Below are 20,876 nucleotides of genomic sequence, written 5' to 3'. Positions count from 1 at the left end.
ATTACTCTCGCCCCTTCAAGACCATGTGTCTCAGAGGTAAGGCCAAGGCTTGCCAAAGAAGAGACAAGACAGTAGAGCATGCTGTCTGCAGACACAACTAAGACAATCTGCTTAGTGACCTCCTCGACCTTGGTTAGACCAGGTAAGACAAGTAAGGCAATACTATGTACAACTTGTACGTGCATGCTAGAAGCAAAGTAACATGCACATGCCTAGATTTAATTTAATGTTACTTAAGAGTTGCTTTACTGTATAGCGAAAATTGATACATACTGTTGAGTTTCTGCCTTTCATATTTGTGTAACCTACCTGTTTCCTCTGTTGTCCAAAAAATCTGTGATAATCAGGCATGTTTTTTGTTCCCAAACCAACTGTGTCTTATATCTGTTCTATTTTTGTAGGTTTTGCTTCATATGCTCAAGATGCGCTTCTGGGCGTTGATTTGTACCAGCTCTATCATCTATGGCAAGTGCTTCATGTTCCTGAACTACCTAGCCCAGGGAGTCAATCAGCAAGACGTTGCTGACAGTTATGGAGTCCACCAGGTAACCCTCAACCGGATCATTTCATGGAGCAAATTTATGTAAATGCACATTTCTAGGTTCAGTGAGGCATTTTGGCAGCGTTAATCAATTGTACACTGTTGCATGTCTGCTCACAAATTATGATAATGGGTCTCTCATTGATGAAGACAACTTAGTAGCTTGACACCACAAAACACGCACGTTATTATCTCTCGTATCGCCAAGTAATGATTGTTGTCTGTACAAGTTCAAGTTTGACATAACAGTCATTTTGAATTGTAATTGTTACATTTAAATCACTTTATTTCATACAGTAACAATACAAACCTTCCACCAGTTATCTTTCCCTGGCAGTGTTGAAAAGACAACCATGCTGTATTCTGAGCTTGGCTTCACACCGCACCTCCTTCCCAATTTTAGTTTTTTAAAGGTTGGTGTCAATTGTGTTCTAGTGCACACACTTAGAGGTATTTGTGTGGATAGATGCAACAGTAGATGCGGTGAGAAGTTTGCAACGTGAGGTTTATTGGTTCAAGTGCAGACTAGATCACCCACAACAGCATTAGTCTTGTTCATGTCATTTAAGGTGGTTCAGACATCATCGGGAGCTTCATAGAAGTTAATTTCCCTCCTAAATATGTACAAACCTTTAGTCACACTTAAGAATGCTCCAGTTAGATAGAAATCCAATAGCTTTGGCTTCTCTTAAGACTTAATTGTTATTGTCTTATGGATTAGACCGCACCAACACCCAGTTAGTATTTACAAAAAATAGGTCAGATTTAATTTAAAAAATAAATAAACCACAAACAAGTTGAAGGAAGACTTAATCACACATGGTAAAAGGAAGTTAAAACCCAGTGTTCTGGTGGTCATTTGGCATAAGAACAAACGTTTGTACTGGCAACCAGCTACAACAGACTAAGGTCACAGTGAAGGTACAGTTGGTTACAATTTGTCGGATTGCTTTCAGTTACTCAATTGTAGGTTCGTCTTGTACCCAATTACGGTTTGCGGAAGCGCGCTCTTCTTGTGCAAATCTGAGCAGTTACCAGGACGTTGCACCTCGGATTCATTCCTCTAGTTGAGACCCAGACGTGTCACGGTCAGTGCAGACTGCTTTTGTGGCAGTGAAATGAAGCCATGCACACTCGATTGCGTAACCTCTGGACCTCCAGATCCTGGAAGTGGTCGTCCTGGTCGTTCTGGATGATGATTTTCTGCAGCTCGCGGATCTCGCGCTCCATCTTAGAACGCAGCTCGCATTTCATCTTGAGCAGCACCTGCGAAAAGGCACTGCTTCAACAAGGGGCAACCTGATAGTAGTGTTTTAAGAATATTTTTAACATGACTTTTTCTTTAAACCTTCTCTTGAGCTTTTTTACGAATCTTGATCTCTTGTTGCTCTTGTGCAAGTTTTTCAGCCAGAAGTGAAAACTGTAAACAGAGAAGGGTTAGGTGATTTAGAATATGAGAGTCAAATGATTAAGAACAGCTGTCCGTATGATGCAGTATTGGCTTCAAGGATAAAAGTGTGGCGTTCATATCTTGAAGGCAAATATTTCATTCAGCTCTTGTTGCAGGTCTCATACACTTGTGCAAGTGGTCCTACTTGATCTTTGTAGTAGTTCTCCATCGACTCTATGTGGTCCTGGTGTTGTTTCTGATACTCCAGCCGTTGCTCCGTGGCGAAGGCTCTCTGCTCCCTCAGACGAGCCTTCTGTACCTCCAAACCTTCCTCAAAGAGTTGCCGAACCATCTACACAAACCAAACGACATGCCGGATGATCAGATCAGCTTGTTAGTGCTGAGAAGTGGAATGCGTCACGCAACCACCTTCTCCTCGTTGACGCGAGCCTTCATGAGGCGAGCCCGATGCTCGACGTGGTAGTCTTGGTAGTACTTCCTGGCCCGAGCGATCTGCTGCCGCTGTTCTCTCAGTCGGGTCTGGGTGCACTTCTGCTGCTTACTGTGCTCTTTAAAGTCCCTCTGGAGGATCGAGACCATAGCGAGTCACAGCCTGCTCTTTTTTTGGCTGTTTGGAACTCACTGGAAGAAATGTGAGTGAACCCACCAGACGTCTGCTGTGCTCCTGCTGTTTGTGGACCAACCCCACCAGCAAGTCATGCTTCCTCTGAGCTTCTTCCAACTGCCACACACAGGGAAGCGTCCATTACTCACTTGCGCTCCACCTTCAGGACCACACCAGGTCAAGCACTAACCTCTCGGGAGAATCGACTGCGCCGCTGCTTCTGGGCGAAGGCTTGGGCATTGAGTTGCTCTGCGTGTTGCTTCTGCTGCTGCCACATGAGGCCCAGCTCATGCGGGGAAATATGCAGGAACGGCAGCTCCTCCAGGAGCAAGGGCAGGAGCTCATTCTCCTTCACTTTGACTGAAAGGAGAAATTGCATGCCGAAACATCATGCTCTGCTCTGGGGGGACAATTTGATTGTTTGTGTTCTTACAAGCCCATTCATTCATATGTAAATGAAAGGAATGCATCTTACGAGGTGGCGTTTTCTTGGGGATTCGTAGCCGTGCCGATGTGCTTTGTTTGTGGACCTTGGGCTGGGACTTGCTTGTCGAAGGAAGTGTTCTGGGTGCCTTGGGGAAGTCATCGAGTAGGGCCTCTCTGTACTCTCGCTCCTGTGTACACGCAATCGAGTCTTGTTTGGTGACACCTCTGTGGTTGGTGACAAGCACAGCGACGACTTACAGCTTCTTGAACTTTGTGTCGTTCCTTGTCCAGATCGGCTCGTTTTTTGCCTTCTAATCTCGCCAGTTCCGTCTCGTAGGCTTGGTTCACCACAGTCTGGTTAGACAAAGAACGTGAATTCCATAAATACCATCTGAACGTTGGAAGTCAACCACTATATATGGGATGGATAAAAATCAAAACAACCTTTCTGTGTTTAGTACGGCGCGGCGGCTCACTTTGCCACATCAGAGGACGGTTTGGGATGTTCGTTTGTCGGCTCAGGGCTTCGTGCTCGCCATCCTGCAAGCGCTCCAGCACGGAGTGATGTCGTGCTGGCGAGGATAAGGATGTCCTATGGGTGGATTTGGGTTCGGGTGTTCCTGAAATACCAAAGAATTCTTGTGGATGTGCTCTGAGTGAGAGTAAATATATAGCTGAGAAAATGCATATTTTCATCACACCTGCACGTGGTCTGGAAGTCCTATGTTGCGTTACGAAGTCGTCACAGAGGTCAGACTCCTCTTCTGAATCTCCGACAGCTCCAGACTCTCCACTGGTGCCCATAAGTCGTTTTAGCATCTGCAGGAAATACAAAAATTAAGAAAAGAAAATATGATGCTTTTGAAGTGAAATGTTGAGCTCCAAGAAGGGGGCTTTACTTATATGGCACATTTCCGGCATTTTCAAACGAAAGGTCAAGAAAATCCAGAAAGAAAAAGTTTACAAACATGCACTTGAACCTGATCTCACCTGATCCAGCTCATCAATTCGATGGGTTAGTTTCTCAGAAATATGATGCAACTCTTTTTCCGCTCGCTTATTGCTCTTCCTTCGGCAAGAATGTGTCTCCTTGTCTTCTTCCTCCTCATCTTTTTCCAACCATCTGCTGCTCAGACAAAACAGTGAAGGCTTGAGCGAGACATCCTCTAAGCGAGGGCAACTATGCTTGCATGAAATAGTTTTACCCGAGGGCCTTGCTATTGTGGAGCCTCTCCGCCTGCAGTCTCGTCATAGGACATGACTCTTCTTCCTCTTGCTCCTCTTCCGTGTCTGGTGGCGACGGAGTCGTGGCCGACGCCTCATCCTGCAGCGTGAGGATGAGCACATCTGGTTGCGTGTGGACTAAAACCCTCCTGGGGCCTCCCTGAGTGGGCTGAAAATATTGTACTTGGTGCTGAAACTTGTACAAAATGCCGGAAATATGGCATTTAGTTCAAATGTGACGACCTGCTTCTTTCCTACCTGCAGTGTCTCGAACGCAACGTTGGCTCTTTGCTGGCTTGTTGACTCACTTTCACTCAAGGCTGGAAAAGAGGCACAGAAGTGCCAGACTGTTAGTCTCAAGATGTACGCGGGGACCAACTGTGTTTTGTTTTTCTCACCCACCCGGAGAGTGCAGTCCATTGCAGACAACTCCCTGGGCTTCAGCGCTAGAGGTCTGTCCCTGGAGAATGATGGGACATTTGAACATAGGACCAAAAAGAAGGACTGACTGAGGTCAAAAAGGTTACTAGGAAAGTGAGACCTTACAAAATCTAATATTTAAAAACAGAAGATTTTAATACCTGAATGACAACATGGTCGTGTTGCTCCTCGGCACCACCGGCGTCTTGCTCCATGCAATGTGTGTCTGTGACGACGGGCTGGGGAGAATCACTCTGGGTGGGTGGCTGCAGTGCAATGGCGGCGTGCAGCCGCACACTCAAAGGTAGGTCCTGGTCCTCTGAGGGACTAGCGGCAGCGACTGCATCCGTGGTGGCGACTGCATCCATGGTTAACATCTGGACAGCTGGTTCTGTTGAGTCAGAAGGTAAAGGATAGATGCAGGGGACAAAATTGCCTACAACTATTTCTGGCATAGCAACAGAAAAACTCCATCCTAAAGAGGGGCCACCTTGTATTTTTTAATGCATATTTTTGCATCTTCACCTTGTTGATCTGCAAACGTGCGTGCTGAAACTCCAAGCCCGATGGCTTCGCCGGGTGAGCCGGGCTGCTCACTGTTGCCGGAGTGTTGGGAAGTCCTACTCGACTGCATAGTGGACCTGCATTGGAAGATATGTGAGCATGCATGGACATTTCAGTTGACTCACTCGACTGTTAGGAATACATGTGTTGTGGTTTAGAACTCAGGAACTTGTTTATAAACAGCCTCTAGTCCGTGGCAGAGCGGTTAATACAGAGCAACCCAGAAACATCCCGTCTTTAACAGGCAGTGCGAAAAGAGCTACAAAAATGTACTTACGTTCCATCATCAGAATATAAACGCACTTTCTCCATCTTTGTGTCTATCAGCTTGATGGCATTGCTGGTTGTTGGCACCTCGCTTTCACTGGGAGCTTCCTCTCGGAGACCACCATTTTGTGACCCTGATTTTGTAAAAAAAAGAAATCCCTTGTATTTTCTATCTGGGACATGACAATCATGAGGTGCAGAGGAAGTTACATAATGTGGTCTGTGGCGAAGTTCAAGCCACACTAACAAAGCACTGCTCAGTTCTGCCAAATGAGATGTTTCTTTGTTTTCCATAGCTGGTTTTAAAAATCCTTTTCAGTTTGGAGACCACACATAATAACTGGTGTCAATATATTGAGAACAGTCAAAGGAAAGAGAGAGGATTGTTAGATGTGCCCACCGTCATTCTGTGAGTCCTCACTTATCGCCTCGCTGAGATATTCCAGGAGCCCGTCAAAGATATCCAAAAGGTTCTTGATTGACTCTTTGTCTCCCCTGATTACATTTTCTCCTGTTAGCAATATAGATATTACACATTTTGACTGTTATTCTAAACAGCTAAAAAAAAAACATGGTGCAATTCAAACAAAAAAAATTACGATGCCTGTGATATGCGAGAGACTAATCTGAAGATAATCCAGTGACAGCGAGTCAATCACACACTGAACATTATGGATGTCATCCTCTTGACTGCGTGGTGGTACAATATAATCTGAAAAGATTGAAAACAATCAAGCAAGTATAGAAACCATCAATAATTGTCATTTAATAATAGATGATTGTCATTTATTTTTAAGTCTAAATTAATAAAAAATACACTGTTTGTTGTTTTGAATTACAACTACATTGTGTTTTGAACAATTGCAGACTGAACAGTCTCAATAAATGGATTTATGACTAACCCCAAAAATAAATTGTGGCCCTCCCTGTAAATTTTGTATTTCAAAGTCTGCTTTATTGTCAATTTCTTCACATGCCAAGACATACAAAGAGATCAAAATTTCGCATGAGAAAGTTTGAGTTGTAATGATGTAAAGGATTTCTCTAAACATAACTGAACTCCAAAATAGATGCTGCACCCGGTTTGCTGTCATCTTACCTGGAACCTTCTCTCTCAGGATGTTTTCATAGAGACTAATAAACACATGGGCGTCACAGTCTGTGAGTTTAGTCAGCTTCTGTTGAATGCCACACTTGCCGAGCAGCTCATTTGCCACATCTAACCAGTCTGTTAAGGGAAGAAAACATACACTGAGTTGCATAACACATACAATTTCTCACAGTATTGCAAGTTTTGAGGTCAATAACAAACAGCAGGTCACGTCGATATCTATTGATACCAAAGGCGAGTGTCGCAACTTTAACTCAACAACTCAACTAGCCAGCACTGCTAAAGTCACTTTATTTCGCGCCGACTTCAAAGAGTCTTACAATGTATACTTTGTAGACCGATTTGGGGGGAATTTAATACAATATGAGATCATTCATTCGGCTGGAAACGTACCAAAACAATAACAGAAATGGAGCGAAACAACAAAGTTAGCAATGGAAAGTTAGCGTTAGCTTACGTATAGTACGTCAACAGCGAGCGTTGCCTTCCGCTTTTACCTTTCTCTTCCTCCGGAGTGCCCATGAAACAGCTGTCGAAGAGAGGCAGATGTGGCTCAAAAACAAGGAAATTCCCGGGGAGATGTTTTTGGTGAAAGAACTGAAATCCAGAGCGGACACTACATGTACGTTAGTGTATTGGTAGTGTAGTTTTCAGCATGAGAAAGAAAGAAACAACCGTCTTTCCTGACTTAAAATGTTACTGTTTTTGATTGGATGTTCTTGTTGCTAGTTTCCGGAAGTGTCGTTGATCTGTGATTACTGCCATCTGCTGGATATCTTTTGTCAGTGCAGGTATTCGCTTGTGTAGGTCGTGCAGGTCAACTCTTTGGAGTTGGCATATTCTCTCCGTTGTGTGTTTCTTTAGTATTCCGTTCATTTTGGCAACGTTTGAGGCCATCATTAAAAAATAAAATAAAATAAAAACCACATATCCAGAGTCTTGAATTTCACTCATGTCGATTTAAAAAAAAAATGAAATAAATTGTAACGTTTGTTTCGTTGTTGTATTGTTGACATTAAGTTGATGAAAATTGTGTATCTAGTCTTTAAGTCTTGCCAGTGAACCTAAATTTAGAGAATTCCGTTCTACAGTTTGTTGCTGATTTGTACGCTTTATACAAAGTCATGATTGGGTTGCATCATTCTTAAGAATTAAATCATAAATTGTCCCAGTGTTTGGATCTTGGATTTAGCCTTCTTTGACGTTGGCATGTTCCCTCCATGCTTGCGTGTGTTTTCCTTAGCACTCCAGTTTCCTCTGACGTTCCAAAACATCCATGCTATGTTCATTAGGGACAATTGTCCGCGACTGCACATGGTTGTTTGAATGTTTGTTGGTCTCCCCTGCGATTAACTGGTTACCAATCCAGGTACCTGGTGTACCCTGCCTTTCGCCCAAATTAGCTGGAATGAGCTCATGTGCGACCTTAATGACAATAAGCGCTTTAGAAGGTTAATAGATGGATGTCACATGGCACAAAAAAGTATTCTTTATTCAGCCCAGTGGTTTCTCCACAAACGCTCAATGTTTGTAATAGGAAACAAAGCAGATCAGACCATTTTAAAATTATCAAAGCACTGCAACATACATATATATATGAAATGAAATTGTTTCAGAGTTAGTTGTATCTACTAACAGTTGCATCACACCTTTTTTTCACAGATCCAAAAATGTTGTTCATCACATATGACATCATTCCAGTTGTTTATATTGTCATTGTACCGTATTTGTACACAGTCTTCTTTTTTGCCTTCATGTTTATTGGGTTCATTTGGAGCCCAGAAGCTGTAACACAAGAAAACACACACAGTTTTCATTTTCATTTTCATTCTAACCCCCGCCTTCTTTCTCTCTCTTTGTCTCTGTCTCTATCTCTCGCTCTGTCTTGTCTATCTCTCTCTCGCTCACTCTCTCTCTCTCGCGCTCTCTCTCTCCTGCTCTCTCACACTCTCTCTCTCTCTCTCTCTCTCTCTCTCTCTCTCTCTCTCTCTCTCTCTCTCTCTCTCTCTCTCTCTCTCTCTTGCTCTCTCACTCGCTGTATCTATCTATCTATCTATCTATCTATCTATGAATCTATCTATCTATGAATTATGTATCTCTATCTCAGTGGTTCTTAACCTGGGTTCAATTGAACCCTCGAGGTTCGGTGGGTCGGCGGTCTCAGGGGTTCGGCAGAGCCACCACTGCGACGGTCCGAGGACACCAGATTTATCGTGCAAATTCGTGATACCGTGTATCTGAACTGGTCTCGCAAAGTCACACTGATTAGCAGGCGTGTAATTTGTTGTGAGTTCATGCATTGTGTTGATTTTGAACAAAGTGACGTTCATGCAAGGCTAATTTTGTGCACCAGTAAAAAAATCGTAATGTCTTGAATTTGAAAGAAATAATTTTATTTTTCACTAAAGAGAGGTTCGGTGAATGCACATTTGAAATTGGTGGGGTTCGATAGTCGATACCTCCAACAAGGTTAAGAACCACTGCTCTATCTCCACACACGCACACGCGTGTGCACGAGTCAGATTCAGTCATGAAGCGCAAACATATTTTGAAGCAATGATGTGGCGTGTGTGTGCATAAAAAAAGTGTGAACCTTGTTTTCAGCTGAGACCCGTTGACCCAATACCACGTGCCCCCACGATCTTTCAGCCCAATCCACACCATAATGTTGAATTTTCTGAGAAACTCCTTGTTAAGAGACAACGCAACACATCATGCTCTCTTTGAGATTCAACTCCAAGAAATAGTGAAAATAATAGGAATCACACAAGAACCAGCGCTACCTGCTCTTCCCTGCTGTCGACAACCACCAGGTCTGCACCTTTCCTCACGCAGTCGACTTGACTGCGGAGCCACGTTTTCCTCGTGGAAGAGACGTAATACAAACTGGAGGGAAAATATACCCACCCTTCTTGTCCATATTTATCTGCTCAACATTTTTTAACACACAAACAAATAAGTAGATAGTAATTAATTCAATTTTCTGTCAATAAAACCAGTCAGATCGGAATCATAATAGCAATGATTATACGTTCCCAGTTATCCTTACCAATAGTATCGATTTTTCTTTTCAGTTCTTTCTCAAGAGTGGAGTTTGCACACGCAGCAAATTTGTCTATTTCACTGACAGAATACACTGAAAGGGAAATGAACCAGTGGATATAAAAAGTCTACACATGCTTGTTCATATATATCAGGTTTTATTAGCTGTGTTTTTTTACACTTATTCATTTGTACACTTTTTCCAAATGACATATCAAGGCTACATGCATATACGTATAACACCACAAAAAAAGAGAAGAAGAATTGGAACTTACGAGAAGTAAGACGTAGTGAAATGTTGAGAGCAGCTTGGAGGACACACAACAGTCCGAGGCTCACAGCGACGAGTCTGTACACCTTTCTGCCTAAGAGACCACATCATTATCATGAGCACCAATGAGAGAGAGACATGATGATTGAACTCAAGTTGTTGCGGTGAATTTAATCATTGAACATTGTGTTTAATATTATCTTTGTATTTATGTAATTTGTCCCTCACAAATAGTATAGTGACCAAAATATATGCTACAACACTACAACTACAATATTACGTTAATAAGCTTGAAGGCTCCATGTACTCTTTTTTTTTTTTTTTTTTCTTTTTTAAATAAATAGTACCTAATAAGGGGAAATGGTCTTCGAGAAAATTCCAGTCTGGTGAAATATCATATGAGTGATACAGACCAGGAACAGAAAGCATAGACAATCACTTCACTGGTTCTTTTATATCAAACAAATTATTTTAGGTGCATTACCTGACATGTTTCGGCGGGTTCTTCCGCAAAGGAAAAACAAGATAAACTTAGTACAACCAAGCATAGACAAATTACTAGGTCAGACAGCTCTGAGAGGCATAGCAGTCTACCATCCATAGTTCATACATCCATCCATTTTCTGGACTGCTTTGTTCCCACGGGGGTCATGGGCGTGCTGGAGCTGGCGGGGGACACCCCGAACCAGTTGCCAGACAATTGCAGGGCACACAGAGATGAACAGCCATTTGCACTCGCACCTCAGGGCAATTTGGAGTGCTCAATTGGCCTACCAAGCATGTTTTTGGGATGTGGGAGGAAACCAGAGTGCCCGGAGGAAACCCACGCAGGCACGGGGAGAACATGCAAACTCCACACAGGGAGGGTCGGAGGTGGAATCGAACCCGCACCCTCCAAACTGTGAAGCGGAGGTGCTAACCAGTGCACCGTCGAGCTGCCTCCAAAGTTCATACTTTTCAAAATGTTCATAATGCACCTGTGTATTTTACCCTATGCTTTTAAATTGGTAAGACATTTATATTAGTTCTCCAACTAATGGTTATTTTAATAATCAATTAATCTGTTGATTAACAGTTAATAAAACAAGTTGTGACTTCTATCTCTATATTATAAAACAGGACATCATTTCAAATGACAATGCAGACAATGCTCACTTAATTCAGATTTAGTTACTGCTTTGCTCAGAAACACAACAAAATGCTGAACATTGTTTTCCAAATTAAAAAGACATATTTGTCGGAAATTTTTTATTTAGAAATTTATTTAATTTACTGCTGAGCAGCTGAAATTTTATCCATTTGGACAATTATAAATTACACAAGCTTTTGTGACGACCAACCGATTAACAAAATATTAATTGATTAATTTGATTATTGATCAGTTGTCGTTTAAACCTTCATTCCGAAGGATCCAACCACCATTATTGTACACTTTCTGACAAACTTTCTTCTGAAAATGTTCACATGAATCTAATAGCATGGACATAAAGGTGGAAAAATAAACAGATTAATATGGCTTAAAAATTCTTATATTCACCCGTCTCTGCCTCTGTCCCTTCTTCGCTTGAAGCTTGAGGCACGTTCAAGTAGTCCATCTGCAGTGGAGCCTCCGAACGATGAAGTCTCACCATGTCGTGGCCGCGAGAGAGTTACAATAACGATGGAAGTTAGTGTCACGGTCGTGTGAAAACCGCTTCTGTGATTCTGCCTTTTCATTTCTTTCTGTCAGCTGGCAAGGTTGTTGTTCTCCATTTATCAGCATGTGATGGGATTATGAAATTCTTGAAGAGGATGTCCATGAGCGAAAAAGAGAGTGAGAAATGTGCTTAAGCCTTTCTTAGTTCCCCTTTTTACTCATATGATTGATAAATAGTGTCAGTTACCTCGCGCTCCAGAATTGACACATTGTCGATTGTCACTGAGCTGAAAGGTGAATGCATGATTCCTGTAGAGATGGCACAGCAGATGTCCAGTGAGGATACAAATCGAAAAGGTAATCTCGTCCTCATCATACCTGAGAATACTTGAGAATAATATCTGGATTTAAGTTTTCTGTAAAGTCATAGACTTCCTATTCCTGCTGGAGCTTACTGTTTCTATATATATTATGGAATTTATAACGGTGAAAATATTCATTTATACTTTAGGAATCAAGCACTTGCATCTCTGCAAGTACTTACACCCTGCAAAATATTTGGTTCATTAAGCCCCGAGTCTTTGACACTATATATGCATCCATTTAGCACAAGAAAGAATGTGTCATGTATTTCTCCTAATCATCGGCCTTGGATGTGTCCTTCAAGCCACGCTCAATGTTTCTCTACGCCTCGCCTGTAAGTAGACTGCTCATACTATTGTTTTTGAATGTACATGTTTAAACTTCTGCTGTATCAAGAAAGTAACATCAAACAGTGCTGTGAATAGATGCAATGGAAAATCCAGTTTGACGTTCCAAGAATCGTACGTTTTGGAGTTCAACCAAAATTCTCGAGAAAATATCCTTTAAAAGTCAAAACCTGAGTTCAAACCATCATCACAAAATTGAACATTGCCTACTGACTTCAGCTCAGTGAACATGGAAAGGATTTCTGGAAAAAAGTTGATTAAATCCTGACCAAGAGGTGGAAATTCCAACATTCTTGTGTAATTTCAATGCTTTGATAGTTTTTTTAGTACGCCATAAATGTCCTGAACATTACAGAAAGGTCTGACCAGCAACTCAGAACTACGAGGCAGAAATGACCAAATTCTCCCAAATTGTAAAATTAAAGCAGTGTCAAGGAATGAATAATGTTCAACTTAAGAGGTCCCGCTATTCATCTGATTTTGTGATAATGATCCATTCATACTTTTTTCCTTCAGTGCCCTCACAATTTTGTTTGGAGTGCAATCTAACGTGCCCAACCAGTCCACGGCCCGTGACGCCGATTTACGCGGATTGTGGCAGAAACACAAGATTTCGGTGCAGCAGATTACAAGAAAGTCTCAATGCTTTAACAAGAGAAAGAGACGAGCTTCGAAACAGCCTCTCTCAATTGAGAAACTTGCTCGTATGTAAATAGTGCAATACCTCACTTTTCCGGTGAGGTGGTTTTAGTCTTTTTTCCATCTCCTTCCAATCGCTGTCTTTCTGATAACACCATCCTCAGGCTACTAAACATGCTTTTTTGGGTTGGAAAATGTTATTTACGTGCTTGTTTTATTTATTTTTTTGTCATTGTTGGTTTTTGTGGTTGGTATTAAGTTTTTGGACCTTAACACTCATGTACTCAAAATGAATTCTCTTCAATTTCTCATTTTTGTTGTCTGTCTATTAAAATTGTGTTCTTGCATAATCCCTCTAATTTGTTGAAAGACATAGTGAGCAAGAAAATTCTTCAATTCTAATAGATAAATTAAATTAAAATCAAATACTGAAATTTCTGGACTATAAATCACTACTTTTTGCACAACCTTTGAACTTTCCGGTTTATAGTCCAATGCAGGTTATCTATTATTATTTTTATGATTTAGATGATATTGTAAGAAGATTTGTTTTGATAATACATTTAATTTTAATCACCTGCGGCTTATAGTATTATATGTATATGAACAAAACAGAATTTTCCCCTAATTTTAGCTGGTGTGGCTTCTATTCAGGTGTGTCTTATAGTCTGGAAATTACAGTAAATAGATTAATTACTTTAATTAAGACTTCAAGTCAGCTACCATAATGTAAAAACATGCAGAAGCGCTGATCTGGTTCTTTGCTCAATTCTGATCTTCCCTCTTCAAGGCATCACAGCTAGCTGAAAACAGACCTTATAAGAGGTCAAAAAAGATTATGGTGGAAATAAATGAAATTGGGTCTTTTGTGGTGCGGTAGACAATAATTACAAAGGCCTTGTATGCTGAATGCCAGATGGCTCATTGTCCTTGGAAGGACACAGGGCAGAGTTTGGACATTTATGTCAAAGATGACAATCACAGGAAAGCACAAGAATTAAAGAATCAAGAACACAGCAGTGTCTTGAATGAGAAAGATGTTTGTTTCCAATTTATACTTTGTCATGAGATCTTCCCGTAAATTCCTTCTGTCATATGTTGTGCAAGTTTCTGCGTTTCCAAAAATATCTCTTTTTCTCACAATGAAGAAATATGGGACGACCATATAAGGACCGGAATCAGAGAAGTGGATGAATGCAATCACACCGGTTAGTCAATACTTTATGGTGTCATTGTTGGGGGAAGCGGCAGACTCCAAGAAAAAGTTCAATTATATACTGTATTGCGAAAACTGTGCTCATCCATTTCGTCAAATTTGCATATATTCAGTCAAAATGCTTTTCTCTTATCATTACCTTATTTTGCATTATCAACAACGAGAAAGAAAGTTGCAAGAAAATATTATTAATTATAAAAATCAGTGGCGGCGCGATGGGGCTCTGGTTAGCACGTCCACCTCACAGTTCAAAGGGTGTGATTCCACTTCCGGCCCTCCCAGTGTGTCCGGAGTTTGCATGTTCTCCCCGTGCCTGTGTGGATTTTCTCCGGGCACTCCGTTTCCTTCCACATCCCCAAAACATGTATGGTAGGCCGATTGAGCGCTCCAAAATTGCCCGAAGGTGTGAGTGTGAGTGGATGGTTGTTTGTCTCTGTGTGCCCTGCGATTGGGTGGCAACCGGTTCAGGGTGTCCCTTGCCTACTGCCCGATGACTGCTGGGACTGGCACCAGCACACCAGCGACCCCTGTGTGGACAAGCGGTAGAGAAAATGGATGGACCAGCGACCCCTGTGTGGACAAGCGGTAGAGAAAATGGATGGATGGATGGATGGACGGACGGACGGACGGATAAGAATAAGTTTGTACTGACTTTTTTTTATTTATTTACAACTAGTGCGTAATTTAGCTACTTCTGGATAAAGAAATATCAGCTTTTCTACTTTGTCAAAGTGTACGGAGTTTTGCTACTTCTGGGTAAAGAGATGAAAACGAAACAAATGTACAAAGCTGGGGGGATACGACGTTATCGCCGCATTCTGTGGCGTCATTTCCGTCCTTTCAGTTAGCCGAGCTGTGTGTGGTTAGCCGGTCTTGTTAATCCAGTAAACATATTTGCCTTCGGTTCGCCTTTATTTTCAGTCTACTCTGCTGCATAATGCCAGGGTTTTCAGACAGAGACCGTGGCCGTGATAGAGGGTAAGTCACCCGCTGTTTTTTTATTAGTTTGCTTTGTTTCACTTTCCGTTTACAAATGGCTGCTAACATCAAACGCCGCCTTTGCTCCATTGCTGCGAGAGAAGCCTCGGTTTTAATTCATCCCTCCATCCTTTTTCTGGACCGCACAGTCACACAATCGATTGAATTTATTTCTGCGTTAAAGTGAACACACTGTCACGTACTACAACCCCCTCGATTGGTTTTAGATTCAAGCTGGCTAACTGCGGGCCGGGCCGTGTGATTATTAGCTGCCCTTATAGGCACGAACACTAGGAGGAAAAATATGAACAGCCTTAACGTGACATGGGTTTATGACGCAGCGACTTCCCGTCTTGACAAAACACATAGACTTAATTGCTTCGTTTTGTCTTCAATGGTCTGCAGTATTGTGATTGCTTTGTCGCCCCTCAATGTCACTTCATGCATGCTTTGAATGCACACAACGCACAAGTGTTCAGACACTAAAAACTCCCTTGGACAGCATTCATTTAAATGTACTACATTTCTTCAACCAGATAAAACATTCTACTTCCTCATATAAATGGTGTCTTCTCTAGATATGGTGGGGGACCTCCTCGTTTTGGAGGCGGCAGGGGTGGACCTCCCCCGGTAAAGTTTGGAAACCCTGGTGACAGACTAAGAAAGAGACACTGGAACCTTGATGAGCTTCCAAAGTTTCAAAAGAACTTCTACCAGGAACACCCCGATGTCACCCGAAGGCTGCTTGTAAGCATTTATTGTTGTTGTTTACATTTCCATATGTGGTTTAACGTGAGGTAACACTTTCCCCCTGTGCTCGTGTGGGCAGTCCTCATTGTTTACGTGTGATTCCTTTCCTCCTATTTCAGCCAGAAGTTGAGCAGTACAGAATAAGCAGAGAAGTGACAGTCAAAGGAAGAGAATGCCCCAAACCAATTTTAAGGTTCAATGAAGCTGCATTTCCAAGTGAGTTGAAATGATTTTTCCTAGAAAATCAAAATGCAGAAGTTTGCAATGCTGACAACTGGAACAAAAGTGTTGCATAATGTCCGTTTCCTTTTATCTTGCCTCTCCTGTTTTGTAGACTATGTCATGGACATGGTCATTAAACAAAACTGGATTGAACCAACCCCTATTCAAGCTCAAGGGTGGCCAGTTGCTCTCAGTGGCAAAGATATGGTTGGGATTGCTCAAACTGGCTCTGGGAAAACTCTTGCAGTACGTATTAAAACATAAGTATGATGTTTTTCAAAGACACTGAAGGACACATAAATGCATGTAAAGACAAGTCGTTTTTTTTTTTGCTGGTAACTAAGCTTTTGATGCGTTTACAATTCACAACAGAAGGCTTGGTGAGCTCAGAGAAACTAATATGTACTCACCCTGTTATCCTTCAGTACCTTCTACCTGCTATTGTGCACATCCAACATCAACCCTTCCTGGAGCATGGTGATGGACCTATTGTAAGTAAACCATCCTTTAAATGTGTACTACTTATTATCTATTTTTTTATGATATATTATTTTCCAAAAGCTGAAATTGGCTTGAACTAAATGTGTTTAAATGTGCATTATAAATATACATTATTGGAATTTTTTTGTTAATATGCACACTCGGAGTGCTACAAAAATCAGTCAAATGTAACTCAACGTGGTATCAAGAAACAACGGTCGTAGCTATGCTCGAGGATGCAAATGATGTTTTTGTGAAGAAGTCAATTTGTATGAGCTCATGGTTGACTGAAATGGAGATGGCGGCACCTGCAGCAAAAATATTTTTTAAGTTTTTTTTTTTTTATATATTAAGTATTTGTTTGGTTTTGCATGGTTAGGAAATGCACCGTCAAATAGACAGGTTCTATTTTTGTTTGAACTCTTAACTGTATTGATGAATGCACATTTTTAAGCAAACTAATGCTTTTTTGCAGTGCTTGGTGTTGGCGCCTACACGAGAGCTGGCCCAGCAGGTGCAACAAGTGGCTGCTGAATACGGCAGGGCCTCCCATCTCAAGAGCACCTGCATCTATGGGGGTGCACCCAAAGGACCCCAAATTCGGGATCTCGAGAGAGGTACGCTGCTTTGGACTGTTACATCTTCGTCGGGAGTTTTTGGGGGGTCCAGGGGAACGTGTAAATAATAATGTGTGAATTGTGGTTTTATTCAAGGAGTTGAGATTTGTATCGCCACCCCGGGTCGTCTCATTGATTTCCTGGAGTGCGGCAAAACAAATTTGCAGCGTTGCACCTACCTCGTGCTCGATGAGGCCGACCGCATGCTCGACATGGGTTTCGAGCCACAGATCCGCAAGATTGTCGACCAAATACGGGTGAGATCATATCCTATCACTCTGAAGTTTGGATGCCTTGTGACTCGAAGTAAAAATGATTGTAAGGCAAAAGAAACTGAGTGTCGCCCGTCTCCTTACCAGCCTGACCGTCAGACCCTGATGTGGAGTGCCACATGGCCCAAAGAAGTTCAGCAGCTTGCTGAGGACTTTCTGAAAGATTATGTACAAATCAACATTGGAGCGCTTCAGCTCAGCGCCAACCATAACATCCTGCAAATTGTTGATGTTTGCAATGACATGGAGAAGGAGGACAAGTAAGATACTTTGGAGAGGAAAGTTAAGTAACTCAAAATGATTTCATACTGGTAGTTAAAAACAAGCTGTCATTTTGTCTCCAGACTGCTTCGCTTGCTGGAGGAGATAATGAGTGAAAAGGAAAACAAGACAATTATTTTTGTGGAGACCAAAAGACGCTGTGATGAGATCACCAGGAGCATGAGAAGAGATGGGTAAGTATTACCCCAATGTCATTTTATTTCACTCAGTTAATGTTGTCATAACTGATTTAAAAACAATTCTGATTTAAAAACCAATTCACTACAACGGCACATATCATGCAGAGTGTGTTTCACACAGGTGGCCAGCAATGGGGATTCATGGAGACAAGAGCCAACAGGAGAGAGACTGGGTCCTTAATGGTAAGAACAAAATGAGCTCACCTTTTCCACTGCATGGTACCTACTGGGCACAACACAGATCTCGCTCGCTAAATTTGCAAAACTAGATCATCATTTCACTCGGTGGTCGTGCAGCTTCATCATTGCATGCACAAGCCGGTTCTATGCAGTGGAAAAGCAACTATGACATATATGTTTTTCTTTAATTCCATTGCACTTTGCCGCTTTTTAGAGTTCCGATACGGCAAAGCACCGATCCTCATCGCCACAGACGTGGCCTCCCGCGGCTTAGGTCAGTTTGCCATTAAGCGGCACCTTTTTTTTTTTTTCTGTTATGTAATTTAAAGAAAGTGTTTTTGCTTTCTTTAACTTCTCTATGCATTTTTCTGAGTTTTTCTCACCTTAAGGTGGAGTCTTTGTGGCAGGCACTAGGCATGACAGTCCCAGGCCTGGAGAGGGAGAAGGATGACATATTGGAAGTGCTCAACTGGCTTGCCACCCAGTGGGCCTAGAGAGGTGAAAGCTCTTGTGTGCCAGTGATTTTTTTTCTCAAAAGGCTCTGTGGCTAAGCCTTTGCCTCCGACATGTTGAAATACACACACATCTGTTCTCTGTCCGTGGATTTCGCCCGACAACTGCCATCCAGCTGTTTCCGACTCAAACCGTTACCGCCCCCCAAAAGTGCTTGCTGCATGTCGCTGTGTTTGAAAGCGCTGTACGGTATTGAGATTTGGGACGATTGTTATCGGCGACGCGCAGGTGCTTGTCGCAGCTCTCGGTTCTCGCTTGTTCCCGTCAAAGTGCTGGATTCCTTGAAATGGAGAAAGCGGTTTAAGAACTTGTATTAGTCTCTGAAAATTGATGAGACCTGGCACATGTGCATAGGGGTTAGTGAGGAGAAAGAGTGAGCGAGAGCTCAAACCAAAGTTCCTCCCTCGCCTGTATTCTAGAAGTCATGTCGAGACCTGCCAATGAGAGACATTTTCTCAAGTGAACACTGGCTTCTTGCGACATCTTGCCTTGATGACACAGATGAAGGGACGTGGGATTTGTTTTTGCTAGGGGGCTCCCGCAAGGCTTACTGTTTTTGAAGGGGCCCCTGTCAATTGAATAGCTGATCTATTTTGTCTTGGCAAGACGTGCAGTGTGGCTTCTTTTGAGGGTGTACTGGGCAAAAAACTACCTGCAAAAATGAATAATATTGGCATATGAGGAGGCCCCCAGTGCATATCCTGGCCCAACTGCCTAGAAGAAGCTCCCGGATGTCACTTGACAACATGTGGGGGATTTGGCTGCATTGGGAAAGGACTAGTGAATGCATACTCCTTATATGGTAAGCCTTTAAGCATTTGTATTCTCCCCTGGTAACCAACGAGGGAGTGAAAAGTCTTTTTTGGATCATTTGGACCATGGTAAGCAATGGGAGTGTGCATCGTTTCTCTCTTCCCACAGTAGTATTCCCATGGAGTAGATGTCAAATGATGCTGCTCTAACCCATTCCCTCCACAGCCTCAACAACACCTTCCACCTCAGCCTTCACAGTTGCTAATTGTGTGCTTTGGTCTGGCTGTTGTGGTGTGCAAAATCCCCGTGTGGCCCCCATGTTTCGTTTTGCCACACTGCAACACTTCTCACAGATGTGGAGGATGTGAAATTTGTCATCAATTATGACTACCCTAACTCCTCCGAGGATTATATCCACCGCATTGGACGCACAGCCCGGAGTCAAAAAACGGGCACAGCCTACACCTTCTTCACCCCCAACAACATGAAACAGGCAAGTGACCTGATCGCTGTGCTACGCGAGGCCAACCAGGCCATTAACCCCAAGCTCCTCCAAATGGCAGAGGACAGAGGAGGTACGAGAACCACTCAAATTGAATGGTGACAATTGAGTGACGCGAGACGTGACAGCATGTATGTCTTTGTTTGCATTCCATTTAGGTCGCGGAAGGGGGGGGCGAGGCGGCTTCAGAGATGACCGTCGAGATAGGTATTCTGGAGGTGGGCGGCGTGAGAACTTTGGTGGTGGTGGCGGCTACAGGGACAATGACAGAGGGTTTGGAAATGGGCCTAGGGGTGGCTTTGGGGGTAAGGTGCAAAATGGGGGCAGCTATGGAGGTAACTCTCATGGTAGTTATGTCAACCATTATGGCAACAGCAATGGCCAAGGTAATTTTGGTGGTCCTTCCAATCAGTCGGGAGCCTTTGGAAACCAAAGCTTCCAGGGCCAGGGCCCACCTCAGTTTGGGGGCATGCAGAGACAGGGCCAGAACGGCATGAACCACCCGTTTCCTTACGTCGCTCATCCCCCACCACCGCCACAGGCTCAACAGCCACCACCTCCAATGTTGCCCTACCCCATGCCACCACCCTTTCCACAGTAGTCGCCATACAAGATATTGAAACCCCTTGTTTTTTCTTTGTTTAGTCGACAATTCACACGCTGATTGCATTTAAAGTTGTTATAATTACGGTATTCTATATGTTTAACTTTGTTTTTTTTGCTTACTGCAGGTTTTGAGATTAATTGAGTGATACCAGAGCGTCTCCTTCGGTGCAACGGTCATGTGCTGTATTTTTTCTTGGTTTTGTGTTACCGTACATTCCTTAGTTATTTAACTAGGTGATGCGTTGTATTGCGTTGGTGTTATGAATTAGTGAAAGTGATGTGATCATTATTAAAATGGTGCAATGTCCCTTTTTTAAATAAAAAGAAGAAAAGGGGAGATTTGTCTCTTTATGGGGAAATTTAATTTGGGTTATATGTACCATAAGTGGGTTATACTATGGCAAAGTAGATGTAAAACAACAGATCATGTGTTCACAACCTCGCCGGTGGTCACATTAGA

At 42.6% G+C, this 20,876-nt stretch overlaps 3 protein-coding genes and 1 long non-coding RNA gene across 8 annotated transcripts; 2 read left to right on the top strand and 2 right to left on the bottom strand.

Annotated features, from left to right (window-relative positions):
• Positions 1–1,023: 1,023 nt before the first annotated feature.
• On the bottom strand, positions 1,024–7,308 carry LOC119125530 (centrosomal protein of 95 kDa-like). 4 transcript variants are annotated; one of them, XM_037256127.1, is made up of 21 exons: positions 7,066–7,308; positions 6,557–6,685; positions 6,062–6,169; positions 5,858–5,968; positions 5,468–5,591; positions 5,152–5,267; positions 4,788–5,017; positions 4,609–4,666; positions 4,465–4,526; positions 4,188–4,375; positions 3,973–4,108; positions 3,684–3,801; positions 3,427–3,602; positions 3,241–3,336; positions 3,032–3,170; positions 2,747–2,916; positions 2,599–2,673; positions 2,361–2,513; positions 2,137–2,283; positions 1,890–1,961; positions 1,024–1,807 (listed from the first exon to the last, which is right to left on the bottom strand). In XM_037256127.1, the coding sequence occupies exons 1-21, from the start codon at positions 7,088–7,090 to the stop codon at positions 1,631–1,633; spliced, it is 2,610 nt and encodes an 869-aa protein (XP_037112022.1). In that variant the 5' UTR covers positions 7,091–7,308; the 3' UTR covers positions 1,024–1,630. The 4 variants fall into 4 exon arrangements, with proteins under 4 accessions (XP_037112022.1, XP_037112027.1, XP_037112028.1 ...); XM_037256132.1 differs by having other exon boundaries at positions 3,427–3,554; XM_037256133.1 differs by having other exon boundaries at positions 4,188–4,306.
• A 716-nt stretch (positions 7,309–8,024) lies between these two features.
• Positions 8,025–11,662, bottom strand: LOC119125599 (CD209 antigen-like protein E). Of its 2 annotated transcripts, XM_037256229.1 has the most exons (6): positions 11,419–11,662; positions 9,886–9,975; positions 9,618–9,704; positions 9,352–9,494; positions 9,162–9,256; positions 8,025–8,353 (listed from the first exon to the last, which is right to left on the bottom strand). In XM_037256229.1, the coding sequence occupies exons 1-6, from the start codon at positions 11,510–11,512 to the stop codon at positions 8,212–8,214; spliced, it is 651 nt and encodes a 216-aa protein (XP_037112124.1). In that variant the 5' UTR covers positions 11,513–11,662; the 3' UTR covers positions 8,025–8,211. The 2 variants fall into 2 exon arrangements, with proteins under 2 accessions (XP_037112124.1, XP_037112133.1); XM_037256238.1 differs by lacking the exon at positions 9,618–9,704.
• A 79-nt stretch (positions 11,663–11,741) lies between these two features.
• Positions 11,742–13,213, top strand: LOC119125610. Its single transcript, XR_005098505.1, has 3 exons — positions 11,742–11,874; positions 12,125–12,214; positions 12,744–13,213. It is a non-coding gene; the product is annotated as an uncharacterized LOC119125610 (long non-coding RNA).
• Positions 13,214–14,924: 1,711 nt separating this feature from the next.
• On the top strand, positions 14,925–20,751 carry LOC119125565 (probable ATP-dependent RNA helicase DDX5). Its single transcript, XM_037256175.1, has 13 exons — positions 14,925–15,060; positions 15,639–15,807; positions 15,930–16,026; positions 16,145–16,278; positions 16,458–16,523; positions 16,988–17,129; positions 17,226–17,386; positions 17,489–17,661; positions 17,746–17,856; positions 17,984–18,045; positions 18,257–18,316; positions 19,662–19,883; positions 19,969–20,751. The coding sequence occupies exons 1-13, from the start codon at positions 15,020–15,022 to the stop codon at positions 20,409–20,411; spliced, it is 1,881 nt and encodes a 626-aa protein (XP_037112070.1). The 5' UTR covers positions 14,925–15,019; the 3' UTR covers positions 20,412–20,751.
• The last annotated feature ends 125 nt before the right edge of the window (positions 20,752–20,876 follow it).

This window comes from Syngnathus acus, chromosome 1, assembly GCF_901709675.1.
Source record: "Syngnathus acus chromosome 1, fSynAcu1.2, whole genome shotgun sequence".
NCBI classification, from domain to species: Eukaryota; Metazoa; Chordata; class Actinopteri; order Syngnathiformes; family Syngnathidae; genus Syngnathus; species Syngnathus acus.
The sequence above is the reverse complement of the archived record's forward strand: the minus strand, read 5'-3'. Positions and strand labels throughout refer to the sequence as shown.

Excerpts from the sequence above, each read along its gene's own strand:
- LOC119125530 (XM_037256127.1), bottom strand. The coding sequence starts at position 7,090 with ATGGGCACTCCGGAGGAAGAGAAAG. Across the intron at positions 4,109-4,187 it reads CACAATAGCAAGGCCCTCGG|CAGATGGTTGGAAAAAGATG; the intron begins GTAAAACTATTT and ends TTGTCTGAGCAG. Across the intron at positions 3,171-3,240 it reads GACACAAAGTTCAAGAAGCT|GAGCGAGAGTACAGAGAGGC; the intron begins GTAAGTCGTCGC and ends GCGTGTACACAG.
- LOC119125599 (XM_037256229.1), bottom strand. The coding sequence starts at position 11,512 with ATGGTGAGACTTCATCGTTCGGAGGCTCCACTGCAGATGGACTACTTG. Across the intron at positions 9,495-9,617 it reads AAGAAAAATCGATACTATTG|ATAAATATGGACAAGAAGGG; the intron begins GTAAGGATAACT and ends AATGTTGAGCAG. Across the intron at positions 8,354-9,161 it reads GGGTCTCAGCTGAAAACAAG|CTTCTGGGCTCCAAATGAAC; the intron begins GTTCACACTTTT and ends CTTGTGTTACAG.
- LOC119125565 (XM_037256175.1), top strand. The coding sequence starts at position 15,020 with ATGCCAGGGTTTTCAGACAGAGACCGTGGCCGTGATAGAGG. Across the intron at positions 17,857-17,983 it reads AGGAGCATGAGAAGAGATGG|GTGGCCAGCAATGGGGATTC; the intron begins GTAAGTATTACC and ends TGTTTCACACAG. Across the intron at positions 18,046-18,256 it reads GAGAGACTGGGTCCTTAATG|AGTTCCGATACGGCAAAGCA; the intron begins GTAAGAACAAAA and ends GCCGCTTTTTAG.